The 14,058-nt window shown below is 46.9% G+C and overlaps 1 protein-coding gene across 1 annotated transcript; it reads left to right on the top strand.

The window, feature by feature from the left end:
• On the top strand, nucleotides 1–11,084 carry LOC114592173 (uncharacterized). Its single transcript, XM_077921533.1, has 7 exons — nucleotides 1–108; nucleotides 2,744–3,521; nucleotides 3,982–4,105; nucleotides 4,406–4,488; nucleotides 6,751–6,877; nucleotides 7,749–7,841; nucleotides 8,661–11,084. The coding sequence occupies exons 2-7, from the start codon at nucleotides 3,072–3,074 to the stop codon at nucleotides 9,962–9,964; spliced, it is 2,181 nt and encodes a 726-aa protein (XP_077777659.1). The 5' UTR covers nucleotides 1–108; nucleotides 2,744–3,071; the 3' UTR covers nucleotides 9,965–11,084.
• The last annotated feature ends 2,974 nt before the right edge of the window (nucleotides 11,085–14,058 follow it).

Raw genomic sequence — 14,058 nt, 5'->3', positions numbered from 1 at the left:
GTTGGTGGAGGCACTTCCGGCCAACCTTGCCTATCCCCCTTCGCTCTACCTTTGCAAAAAATAAAAAAAAGGGGGGTGGATGGGCTTTGGAATTTCTCCTGGAAAGAGGTGAGTGCAAAATGCATTTGGGGTGAAAAGGGTGCAATGGAGAGCTGGCGTAGCAGAAAAAAAAAATTGCAGACCAGATTTCATATTTATAGGAATGATTGTCACAAATATATATTTATGTAAAGAAATTGCAGAGGGTGGAAAAAATATCTAAAAGTAATGGTAGTAATAAAGGCACCTTTACTGCGAGCAGAGAAGGCCACAGTCCTGCTTGCATTTACCTGGGAATAAAATCCCATTTATTCATTGGGATTTAAGACTGTGTACACACCATGAAATTAAAGGATGTTTAAATCCCATTCTGCACCTCCCAAAAAAAGAATCATGGGAACTGTAGTCCGACCCCCACGGAACTACAATCCTCAGCACCCTTTGCAAACTACAGTTCCCAGGGTTCCGGGGAGGGGGGCAGGGCGGGAAGCATACTTTAAATGTAGGGTTATCCAAGATTTGTGACGCGTGGAGTGTCGCTGCAAGAAAGATTAGAAAGAGAGAGCTAGACAGTATTGCAAATAAGTTGTGTAGGAGATTCAGAGGTCTGGCAGATGTTAAGCTAGGTATGAGCTAGCAGATTATATTTATGAATTCCGACTCCCTTTCTTCAAATCACTGGTGCCTTGTTTTACGTAATTGCTATTTGGTGTATGCCATGATTTGCAGTTAGAGCGATTGTACTGCAATTGTCACCCATTAGCGAGCAAGCTTTTGAGTTCCACAGAACTCTTTATATTAAACTGAGAGGCAGCGTGGTGTAGTGGTTGGAGTGGGACAGGTACAATCCTAGTTCAAATCCCCTCACCTGCAAGTGTTACTGCGTGACTCACTATCTCTCAGTCTAGTTTACTTTTCAAGGACGTCGTGAGAATTTTTAAAAGGCAGAGGAACTTTGGGTTGTATCTAGACTTGAGTCAGTTGTGCTTAGGCTGCTTAAAATCATTGTGAAAAGTTAGTAATGGCTTTAGTCCAGTTGGTTTCAATGGGAACTGACTGAAACTCAAGTCTGGATCCTACCCTATATGTATGTGTCACGGACTGGTTGGATGCAGAGGAATGGTGGTCAGAGGAAGAAGACAGGGAGGAGAAGGTGTCAGCAGCTAAAGGGGTAACAAGGTTTAGTGAGCAGGGAGAATCTGTGGCAGAGAGAAGCCCAGAATCAGAGGCAGAAGCGGAAGCAGGAGAGTGGGATGAGGAAGGCCAAGAGGCAGAGATGGGCCAGGCTGGTGAAGAATCATGGATTTTCTCCTTCTGGTGTTACAAGCTCCCCTCCCCCCTTGCATCCCAGAACCAGAAGAGGCATGAAAAGGGCGGAGGAGAGGTTGGCTTCATGCAGGCAAAGTCTCCATTTGCTTGGAAAAAACCCCTGGAGAAGAGGGGACTTAGACAGCTGTAGGGAGGCAGGGGCAAGGCCTAACAGGGATGAGCTGCTGGGCTCTTTAAGCCTGATATTTGGCCCAGTCTGTGCAGATCATGCTCTTTCCTAATACAAGTCAATCCTCAGTTCCTGAACGGCTCCGTTTTGGAACGTTTCGCCTCTCGAACGCCAAAAACCCGGAAGTAAACGCTGTGGTTTTTGAACGTTTTTTAGAAGCCGAATGTACAACACATCTTCCACTTGAGTGCAGGGCGCTCTTGCAACCAATCAGAAACCACACCCTGGTTGCCTAACATTTTGGAAGCCGAACGGGCTTCCAGAACGGATTACGTTCGACAACCGAAGTTTGACTGTAAAGTGTTAACTCCAAATTGAATGCTGTGATTTATTGCCAGCTTGCTCCTGACAGTATGAAACACTGAGATGTTTGGAGGAAGGGTGTGATCTAAATACAATGAATAATAACTCCTACAACACATCTTGGCTTAAGGAGTAAAGGAAAGTGTCTGGTCCTGAGTCCAACCACTAATCTAAGTAGCTTGGAATTGTTGACACTGGCTGACAGTTGCTCTCCAGCGTTTGAAATAGGAGTCTCTTCTTCTCAGCCCCACCTGGAGAAGCCAGGGATTGAGTCTGGAATCTTCCAGATGCAAAGCACATACTCTGCCAGTTAGGTATGGCCTTTCCCCAATTTTACAGAAGACTAAGTAGAGACACAGGTGCTGTATCTTGCATCTCTCAACCTACAAGGAGGTTTGGGTCCTTAGTCATTTTTACGAGAGCAGAGCTCAGCTCCTCTGTCCCCACACCATCCCCATGCCTCCAATTTCTTAGGGTGAGCTGAGACTCAGAGCAGTATAAAGCTTCTGGGATGCAGGTGTTGCTGTGGTCTAAACCACAGAGCCTCTTGGGCTTGCTGATCAGAAGGTCGGCGGTTCAAATCCCCACAATGGACTGAGCTCCCGTTTCTGTGTCCCAGCTCCTGCCAACCTAGCAGTTCGAAAGCACACAAGTGCAAGTAGATAAATAGGTACCACTGTGGCGGGAAGGTAAACATCGTTTCCGTGTGCTCTGGTTTCCGTCACGGTGTCCCATTGTGCCAGAAGTGGTTTAGTCATGCCGGACACATGACCCGGAAAGCTGTCTGTGGACAAACGCCGGCACCCTTGGCCTGAAAGAGAGATAAGCAGCGCAACCCCATAAGTCGCCTTTGACTGGACTTAACCATCCAGGATTCCTTTCCCTTTTGTTTTATTATTACAGTGGTACCTCAGTTTACAGACGCTTCAGGTTACAGACTCCGCTAACCCAGATTTAGCACCTCGGGTTAAGAACTTTGCTTCAGGATGAGAACAGAAATCGCACGGTGGCAGCACAGCAGCAGTGGGAGGCCCCATTAGCTAAAGTGGTACCTCAGGTTAAGAACGGACCTCCAGGACGAATTAAGTTCTGAACCCGAGGTACCACTGTATTCAGCTTTCCATAGGGAGAAGAATCTCCTCTTGGTAACCGGATATATTGCTTGGCTAGAGGAAATGCTGTTGAACCGTGGGACTGAGCCCCGTTGCCAGTCCTGAGAGAGAGAGAGAACATGGCTGCCGTAAAGCGAGGTGATCTTTTGGCTGCGGGACTGGAGTCCGAGGAGGCTCTTCAAGACTCAGCTGCCCTCAAAGCAGAGAGAAGGAGGACTGAAAGCGCTTGGTCTGGGTGTGGCATGGAAACCTGCAGGAAAACAGCTCCGGAGATCTTGAATCAGGATGCTCCAAATTCCGGTGCTGAGTTCAGGCAGTTCAGGTACCAAGAGGCCATTGGCCCCCACGAGGTTTACAGCCGGCTCCTGGACCTTTGCTGCCGGTGGCTGAGGCCCAAGAGACTCAGCAAGGAAGAGATGTTGGAGCTGGTGGTCCTGGAGCAGTTCCTGGCCGTCCTGCCCCCGGAGATGCAGAGCTGGGTCAGGGAAGGCCGCCCAGGGAGCTGCGTCCAGGCCGTAACCCTGGCGGAAGGTTTTCTACTGAAGCAGCAGGAGGAGAGAAGGCAAACGGTGAGCGGGTTACATTTTGGTGGTTCATGCTGTGGGCATGAATAAATTGTTGTTTTACAAGGAAATTGTTTACAGCCTTTCTCAGAAGCTTTGTTCTGTTGGTCACCCACCTAAAATAAATAAATGATGGATTAATAGACAATATGCAGGAGCAAGACAAGGACCCACAGAAGGGAGGAGGGGAGTCCAGGAGATTCTTCGGAATCCTCTTTTTATGTTGGTTGTTTGATAATTGTTTGTAAATTTCAAAATCTGAAAAACTAAATAAAATTTAAATGAATGAATGGAGCTGAGAAAGGAGTAGAAAAGGGGAAATCACAGAATTGTAGACTTGAAAGGGACCCCAAGGGTTATCTAGTCTAACCCCATGATCTGTAGGAATCTTAGCTAAAGCATCCATGACAGATGGCCGTCCGTTAAGAACATATTCCGATGCCCTTAATCCTCTCTCCTGCTTTAGGTCCAGGAGCCGTTCATGAAGGTGGCCGGCCCGTTATCTGGTTCAAAGAAGGTTCCGTTGGACGACTTTGGCAGGCCGGGACGTGGGGCCAAAACCAGCACAATGAAATCCCACAGAGATAAAGGTAAAATCCTGCATTTAGTGTTGGGGGAGGTGGTGAGCTCTCGTCTGGCCATACTACGCGCAAGAAGGATTTGGGTGTTTTAGTGGATCACAAGCTTAATGTGATCCACCAGGGTGTGACACTTTATAATGTGCTGTTTTGTTTTGCTTTGCATCTTCAGGCTTGGAAGCTGATTAAAAAATAAACCTTGATTGATTGGCTAGGAGGCAGATGAAAAACTAGACCCTGATTGGCTAGGAGGCTGATTAAAAAATAAACCCTGATTGGCTAGGAGGCTGATTTTAAATCTTTCATTAACAGACAGTGAAATGGCACCTGAGGCACATTCTGAATCTTCTCCTTTTTCTGCTGGAGGGGGAAAAGCCACCGTCCAGCCAACTCAGGTAGGAGAAAGCCCGTTGGGGAGACCTATTTTGGACAACTGGGGTGCCACTTTCTTATATATCCCTGGGCTTCTTTGGGAGGAAGGGTGGCACAATAACTTGTCGTCGCTCACAAAATACCATCGTTAGCACCCCCAATAAGGATTCTCACAATTCCCTAAATAATGTACAGTAATTACATACTATCGTCACAATTCCACAAAGGAACCTCTCTCAATTCCCCTCCTTCTCTTTTCAGTCTTCAAGATCAAGGATTGTGTGTGTGTGTGTGTGTGTGTGTGTGTGATTTTAAGCCTGAGGGCCACATTCCGTTCTGGGCAGCCTACCAGGGGCCACAGGCCAGCAGTGGGTGGGGCCAGAGGCAAAAGTAGGCGGAGCAGCAAATGCAGCTCTTACCTTTGTACAGTAGAGAGGCTGGGAGAGGGGTGCATTTGGCCTTCCGGGGGGTTCCCTGCTCCTGTTCAAAGCCCTCAAAGCCACCTATGGGGAAAGCTGTGAGTTCAGCCCATTTTGATGGTATGAACCTTTGAATCTTTCAGAGGAGGGATGGGTTCGCTGTGCTGGCTGGGTGACTGATATTATTATTATTATTATTATTATTGTTGTTGTTGTTGTTGTTGTTGTTGTTGTTGTTGTTGTTGTTGTAATATTTCAGTCTGGGCAGCTTCCAATACATAAACACACAATAAAACATCAAACATTAATAGTAACAGTCTGATCCAATATAAAAATCACAATAACTTTTAAATAAACAACATATCAAACAAAGCAACAATCCATCAGAATCTAAAAAACAGTCAAATTAAACATCAGCAAATAGTAAACAGTTCAACCACAATAAAGAATTACCAATCAATAAAAGTAACAGCAAATCACATAAAATACCACAAAACATACAAAACCATGTACAGTGGTATCTCGGGTTACAGACGCTTCAGGTTACAGACTCCGCTAACCCAGAAATAGTACCTCGGGTTAAGAACTTTGCTTCAGGATGAGAACAGAAATTGAGTGGCGGCAGCGGGAGGCCCCATTAGCTAAAGTGGTACCTCAGGTTAAGAACAGTTTCAGGTTAAGAACGGACCTCCGGAATGAATTAAGTTCTTAACTCGAGGAACCACTGTACAGTGGTACCTCGCAAGACAAATGCCTCGCAAGACAAAAAACTCGCTAGACGAAAGGGTTTTTTGTTTTTTGAGCTGCTTCGCAAGACGATTTTCCCTATGGGCTTGCTTCGCAAGACGGAAACGTCTTGCAAGTTTGTTTCCTTTTTCTTAACACCGTTAATACAGTTGCGACTTGACTTCGAGGAGCAACTCATAGAATGCGGTGTGGTAGCCTTTTTTGAGGTTTTTAAAGACTTTGGTCATTTTTGAAGCTTTTCCAAAGCTTTCCCGACACCGTGCTTCGCAAAACGGAAAAAAATCGCAAGATGACAAAACTCGCGGAACGAATTAATTTCGTCTTGCGAGGCACCACTGTAAAAGGATTAAGCTGAGAAACAAAGAAGCACAACTTATAAAACTTTTTTTAAAAAAATATCCCTGAACTCCTCTGTCGCCAGCTATTGCTGCTGCTATTCTCAAAGTCATAACTTGGGAAAGGCTAGGTGGAAACACCATTGCCTGAGGAGGAACAGAAAGTCCAACGTCACCTGCAGATTCTCCACCCTGAAAACAACCACCTGTTCCTATTGTCTCCTTTGGGCGTGTGATGGAAGGAGAGCAATCGTCACCCCGTTTTCTGGGATGAATGGCTAGAAAATAGTTGTGTAATATAAGGACAGAACTACCCAAACTGTATAGAAACTTATTCATGTATCCTACTACAGCAGCAAGAATGTTTACTCGCCCCCAAATGGAAAGAAGCAGAAGTCCCAGTAAAGGAAGAATGAATACAAAAACTTACAGAATAAGCAGAATTGGCGAAACTTAACCGGAAAAATAAGAAATCAAGATAACAAACTTTTTGTAAAGGAATGGAAATGGTTTATTAAATATTTACAGATAAACTGTAAACAGATAAGAAATGGGCAGGATTATTGCAATAATCTGCATTTTTATAAGAGTATACATTTAAAGTAGATGAGTAAATGAGCAAATTAAGTTAATTTGGATATGCAGAAGATATTGAAAATAAATTTAAGGGACTGCAGAAAGAGGGGGGAAGGAAGACAAGTTTTGAAATGGTAAAATGATTGAAATGTATAAACCTGAAAAGCATAAATAAAAGAAAAAGAAAATAGTTTTGTATGTGTTTCAGGAGCCAGTGGTTTTCGAGGAGGTGGCTGTGAGTTTCACAGAGGAGGAGTGGGCCCTGCTGGTTCCAGGCCAGAGAGCATTGTACCGGGAGGTCATGTTGCAGAATTATGGGATGGTGGCCTCTTTAGGTAAGGACGCCTTTGGCCGTAGATGGGGGACCTTTGGTCCTCCGGAGGTTGCTGGACTCCAACTTCCCTCAGCCCCCACCCCAGCCAGCCCATGCCAAATCAGGTAAACCACTCTGTAATTCTCACTCTGTGATGGGAATAGGGGGGCTCCTAACCACTCCCAGCAGCCTTATCAAACACCATCTCCCAGAATTCCTTGGGGGAAGCCATGATCATTTAAAGTAGTAGAAAAAAGACAGTCACGGAACCAAAAACTACACAAAACAAATGAAATACCGTGAAAATCCCTGAAACGAGAAGTAATTGACTAAAAATATTAAACAAAATAACAAAAATCACAAAGTTTAAGGAAAAAATTAGAAAAACCTAGAATTGAATGAAACCTTAATGGGATGCTGGCTACAAACCTCATTTCACTGAACTATTCAGTTTCCTCAGAAGGAAATAGAAAAATCATAAACCTTAAATGATTTTAAACAAACAGGGCTGAAACGCTCCCCTGAGTTTACAAAAAAGGTTTGAAAACCTCAATAGCAAGTTTAAGACACAGCCCTATTTAAAGCAAGCCAAGCCAAGATAAGGAATTGAGGACTCGGCTGTGAAAACTCTAGTATTGCCTTTTAAAGTGGCATGATAGTGCTTTTAAATGTGAGGTGTGAATGTGGCCTGACTAGCAGTCTCTGTCCGGGGTTTCAGGCCGGTGAATCTCTCCCAGACGTACCTGGAGGTACAAAGAATTGAATCTGGGACTTTACATACAAAAGTAAAATGCTGTAGCACTGAACATTCCTACGTGGATGGAAAGAGCTTGGAAGCTCTCTTGCGGCCCCTGCATAACCAGCTGTGTGATTTTTATGTTTTGATCTCCTAGAAGCTCTGCTGATTCCCAAGCCTGACCTCATCTGCCGCTTGGAAGAGGAAGAGATCATTGAGCAGTGCATTGAGGAAGGGGAGAGTTTTAAAGGTGGGCAATAGACTCCTCTTTTGTTTCTCTCTTGTAACATCATCATCATTTATTATTTACACCCCACCCATCTGGCTGAGTTTCCCCAGCCACTCTGGGAGGCTCCCAATCGAGTGTTAAAAACAACACAGCGTTAAATATTAAAAACCTCCCTAAACAGGGCTGCCTTCAGATGTCTTTTAAAGAGAAGATAGCTGCTTATTTCCTTGACATCTGCTGGGAGGGCATTCCCCAGGGCGGGCGCCACTACCAAGAAGGCCCTCTGCCTGGTTCCCTGTAACCTCACTTCTCGCAATGAGGGAACCACCTGAAGGCCCTCAGAGCTGGACCTCAGCATCCGGGCAGAATGCTGGGGGTGGAGACGCTCCTTTAGGTATACAGAACCAAGGCCGTTTAGGGCTTTAAAGGTCAGCACCAACACTTTGAATTGTGCTCGGAAACATACTGGGAGCCAATGTAGGTCTTTCAGGACCGGTGTTATGTGGTCTCGGTGGCCGTTCCCAGTCACCAGTCCAGCTGCCGCATTATGGATCAGTTGTAGTTTCCGGGTCACCTTCAAAGGTAGCCCCACATAGAGCGCATTGCAGTAATCCGAGTGGGAGATAACCAAGTGGGAGATAACTAGAGCATGCACACAAGCACACCAGCACACTCCCTAATTGTGATGGAGGGAACCACCAGAAGGCCCTCGGCACTGGATCTCAGTGTCCGGGCTGAACAATGGGGGTGGAGATGCTCCTTCAGGTATACAGGACCGAGACTGTTTATTTGTTCACAACTTAGAAGCAGGAAATAAACAAGCATCTCTGTTTATTTCAGGCTGGAAGAGGGAGAACGAGGATGAACTTTATGAGGCTGCTTCGGAGGGAACTGAGACTCGAGATGTGAAAGAGATATTTGTGAGCGAAGATGGACCAGAGATTCAGGTTGGAAAGCCGGCAGTGAAGTGGAAGGACAGATTCCTTTACTTGCAGGATGTGGAGTTCCACGAAAGCCCGTTCCAAAAGGAACCGTGCAAAGTAAGGAGGAGGAACGAGTGTGCTGTGTGTGGGCAGATCTTCAGTCACAAATCGAGCCTTGTTACTCATCAGAGAATCCACACAGGCGAGAAGCCCTATAAATGTTCAGTTTGTGGAAAGAGCTTCAACCGAAGGACGCGACTCACTTCACATCAGAGGCTGCACACAGGGGAGAAGCTGTATAGCTGTTCAGACTGCAGCAAGAGTTTTTGCGAAAAATCGAGTCTTAACGCCCATCAGAGAATCCACACAGGAGAGAGGCCCTATAAATGTTTGAACTGTGGGAAAAGCTTCAGCCGCAGCTCAAACCTTATTGCTCACCAGAAAATCCACACAACACAGAAACCCCGTAATCACTCCAAAGGCAGCAAGGGCTTCTCTGTTCAGCCTAAGCACATTTCACATGAGAGAATTCACAAAGGAGAGAAGGATCTGTGTAGTTCCGTAATCTTTAGCAAGAGCATCTCTGATGACATGAGTCTTATTGGACATCCAGAAATATATGCGGAAGAAGATCCTTATAAATGTTTTGACTGTGGGGAAAGCTTCAGTAAGAGCTCCAACCTTTTTAAGCATCAGAGAATTCACTTAGAGGAGAAACCATACAAATTCTGTAGCAATAGCTTTTCAGACAAATCTGGTCTTATGACACATCAAGGCATCCACTCGGGAGAAAAAACATATAAATGCTCAGTGTGTGAAAAGAGCTTCAGTCGCAACTGGAGCCTCCTTACACATCAGAGATACCACAGAGGGGAGAAACCTTATAAATGCTCGGACTGCAGCGAAAGCTTTTGCGACAAATCAAGTCTTATCAGGCATCAGAGAATCCACACAGGAGAGAAGCTCTATAAATGCTTCATTTGTGAGAAGAGCTTCAATCAGAGCACAAACCTTTTCACACACCAGAGAATCCACACGGGGGAAAAACCCTACAAGTGCATCGAGTGTGGGAAGAGCTTTAACCAGAGCTCACATCTTATCAGGCATCAGAGGCTCCACACTGGAGAGAAACCCTACAAGTGCTCAGAATGTGGGAAGAGCTTCACTCAGAGTCCAAATCTCATTCGGCACTGGAAAATTCACGCCAGAGAGAACACGTAACGACGGCTTTTTGACTTTTATGAAAAAATAAAAGCATCAATCAGCGCACAAGAGAATGACACATTAGATGACGTGTTACAAGATAAGGAAATTGCTCACACAAATGAGAGGTGGAAGATTCCTGCATTGCAGGTGGTAGATTGTATGACCCTTTGGGTACCTTCCACTTCTATGATACGGTCGTGCAGCAGAACAGTTTCATGTGCATGTAACGTTTTCCTAGATCCCTCCGGGTTTTTTTTCCCCTGCAGAGACTGCAGTCCCTTCCTAGTAGTATATGCAAAGTAGAGCTATAGAGTTGGAAGTGTGAACGTGCTGAATTTTCATTAATAAACCAAAACAAAAAATAAATGTCGTGCTCAAACAACTGATAAGAACATAAGAAAGAGGCCTTCTGGATCAGGTTCAGCTAGACTGGTGACTCAGAGTGGCTGCCGAGAACATATAACACCAGTCCTGAGAGACCTGCATTGGCTCCCAGTACGTTTCCAAGCACAATTCAAAGTGTTGGTGCTGACCTTTAAAGCCCTAAACGGCCTCGGTCCTGTATACCTGAAGGAGCGTCTCCACCCCCATTGTTCAGCCTGGACGCTGAGGTCCAGCTCCGAGGGCCTTCTGGCAGTTCCCTCGTTGCGAGAAGTGAGGTTACAGGGAACCAGGCACAGGGCCTTCTCGGTAGTGGCACCCGCCCTGTGGAACACCCTCCCATCAGATGTCAAGGAAATAAGCAACTAACTTACTTTTAAAAGACATCTGAAGGCAGCCCTGTTTAGGGAAGTTTTTAATGTTTAGTGCTGTGTTTTGTTTTTAATATTTCATTGGGAGCCAAATTTTTATTATTATTACCTCACAGTGGCCAACCAGGTGCCCCAATGTGAAGCCACCAAGCAGACCCTGAGCACAAATGGTACCCTCTCCAAACCGCAGTTCCCAGCACCTAGTATACTGCCTCCGACTGTGGAGGCCATAATGGCTTCTGTTGTAATAGAGCGTTAGATACTAGATGGTCAGTTTTTTGAATTTTTGTACCTGTTTCAATCTGCTTGCACCTTGTGTGAGATAAACTTGTTTCTCCTCTCCCTGGTCCTGTGTAAAAAATAATAATGCATTTATTGCAAGATCTGTGGCTGAGGTTAGGTGTCGTCTTCTTGTTCTTCCAGTCTCCACCACTGCTGTCCAGCTTAGATTCCCCATTTCCCCAGATGTCCAGAACTAGAGTGCAAATCTAGTAGCTGTTCGAAATGAGATGTTACCCCAACAACAGGCAAATGAAAGGATTTAGAGAGGCAACTCTGGCGCCTGTCTCCTTCCTGCCAAGCATGCTTTGTGCTTTCTGGCTCAGATTTTGGCTTAGACCCGTCCTGTCTCTGCTCTTGGGGTCTTGGGGATAATCATGGAGGCTCAAGAGTAGGTGTCGGGGTGGATGTCAGGCACAGGCCAGCAGTAACTCACAAGGCATCAGTGAAATTAATTCTTTATTCAAAGAAACAAAATGTCTCAGGCCTAGTGAGCGCAGCAACTTCCGTAACAACAGCTTTCCAGGCAAAGCCAGTCTTCCCAGTAGGCCTTGCCCCTATGAGGCAGGACTGAAGGCCTTCCTACAGTCTTCTCCCTCAGATCCTTCCAGAGCAGGGGTCTGCAACCCGCGGCTCCGGAGCCGCATGTGGCTCTTTTACATCTTTGCCATGGCTCCGGGGCGGATACTAGCGACGGGAGGAGGCGCATTGTGCGCCCCGACACTCCTCACTGTGGCGGGCGCTGTACTGGCTGCGACGTCACATGGGGGCGGTGCGTGCGTTAGTCACGCACCGTCCCGACGTCACCTTCCCTCCTGCTGTCAGATCGCGGCTCCGGAGATATATTTGTTTTAAATGTCACAATGGTTTTGCAGCTCCCAGTTGTTGTTTTTTCTTCGGAAATGGGTCCAAGTGGCTCTTTTTGTCTTAAAGGTTGCAGACCCCTGTTCCAGAGCAATCTGAGACTCCAAGGCCTTGTCTGTCGCCGCTCCACCTTCTTCATTCCTCTTCTGGTCCTGGGAGACCAGTGGAGAGGGGAGGAGGAGACACAGATGATGCTTCACCAGCTAACTCAATCTCTGCCTTTGGGCCCCTCACCTCTCCAGGCTCCTCTTCTGCCGCTGGTTCTGAACTGCCCTCTGCCACAGCCTCTTCCTGCTCACTAAACCCTGTTACCTCTCCAGCTTCTGACACCTCCTCCTCCCGTCTTCTCCCTCTAACCCAGGCATCCCCAAACTCAGCCCGCTGGATGTTTTGGGACTACAACTCCCATCATCCCTAGCTAACAGGACCAGTGGTCAGGGATGGTGGAAATTGTAGTCCCAAAACATCTGGAGGGCCAAGTTTGGGGATGCCTGCTCTAACCACTCATTGTTGTCCCACCACACATCCCCAGGCTCTGAGCCTTCTTCCCCTGGGGGTTCCCCAGTTGCTGCCTGCCACCACTCTTCTGCATCCAGCCAGTCCGTGACATCACGGGGGGTGGGGGCTTGTGCATCTAGAGGTGGTGTGTCAGGTCTCTCCCATTCCTCAGCCCTCCTCCAGTGGGACATCTCTGGGTGTTGGGTCTCCAGTTCCTGGTCAGTGGTGGCTGGTGCCCATCGGGGCTGGTAGGGCAGAAGGCAAGGAGCCCAACAGTAGGTGGCGCCAGAGAGCCAATGACATAGAGTCCCCATCCTCTTCCCTGCTGCATTCTGCAAAGGCAACACAAAAGCTGAGGAGGAGGAAGGTGACGGCCAGAGCCGCTTTCTGGACTGCTTGTAAGGGAAAAGGCTGGGCACAGGGCTGCCTGAAGTTTCCGACTAAACATACGGAAAATGGCCCATGGGTGATGGGAGTCCACCAACATTGGGAGAGACATAAGTTTCTCCATGTCCAGGGGGTGCTTTGCTAGGGACATCTGCTGTTAAACAGCAACCCATTACAGTATTGATGAAAAGCTGGGCTGTGTGTTGAAAGCCAACAGGAAACCCATTCAGTTAATGGGGGGGGGGGGAGTATGTGTCCTGACCTGAACTGGGGAACCACGGTTAAAAAACAGGAAGCAGAGACAGAGGGACCAACCGTCAGCTTTCACAATGGAGGGATATAAACAGGATCTGTCCTGTAACAAAGGCCAATGCTATTCAAGCTTCTTGGCTTGGCGTCTTCAGCGAGGATCAATGTTGCTGAGCTCATGGAAGGCACAGAAATGGTTCCCACCCATTCCACAAAACAAGAGCACCCGTAAGAATCTGCTTGGGTTTGGTTTTCCGCAAGGAGGAAAAACCACAAGTTCCTCAAAACAATGGTGGAAACTTGTGGCCCTCCAAATGTTGTTTGCCCATCAGCTGGTGCAAAATGCAGGCATCGCAACTGCTCACATGCTGCCCAATAGGTATTTAAAATCGTTGGCATCTGCCTGTCTTGAGAGACAATGGAGTGCGCTGTGGCGATCACACAGGGTCCCCAGACGTTTCACCGGCTATTGATCCCTGTGCCACCACTTTATTTCTCACTGCCACCACCCAGGCCCTACCTGGTACAATACTGAGTCCAGTCAGGGTTAAATTGGAACATAAACTTCTGTTTATTTATTGCAGTTTAACAAGCATGTGGTTTCATAAACGGTATCGGTCAATTATATTCGTGGGGTGCCTATCCAGACCTATAACTTCCGCTACCTGCGCTCACTCACTAAACCACCTCTCAGATATTTATTTACTTGTCTTCCTAGCCCCTAACTGTTCCTGACTCAGCTTATTTCACTACACTAACTCAACCTACCCACAGACTCTATCCCAATTCATTCCCACACCAACCAACCACCCAACTCCCAACGAACTCTCCCCTTCACCCCTCCCAGAGCTGGTTTTATAATCTCTCTGACTCCACCCCCTGGGTTCTGATTGGGTAAGCTGTTTAACTATTTCACCTCCAGCACTCTCATATGTTAACGTCACATGCGCCTCCGAGGGTGAAGTCAAACGGATGGGGGATCACAGCGCCTGCTGTGGCTGCAGAGGCTGGCAACACATAACCGCTGCTTCCCAGGCACCCTTAACAAACCACAGTTTGCATAATTCCTTCGAGAAGCCA

This window comes from Podarcis muralis, chromosome 2, assembly GCF_964188315.1.
Source record: "Podarcis muralis chromosome 2, rPodMur119.hap1.1, whole genome shotgun sequence".
Taxonomy (NCBI): Eukaryota; Metazoa; Chordata; class Lepidosauria; order Squamata; family Lacertidae; genus Podarcis; species Podarcis muralis.
This window is presented reverse-complemented; position numbering and strand designations above follow the sequence as displayed.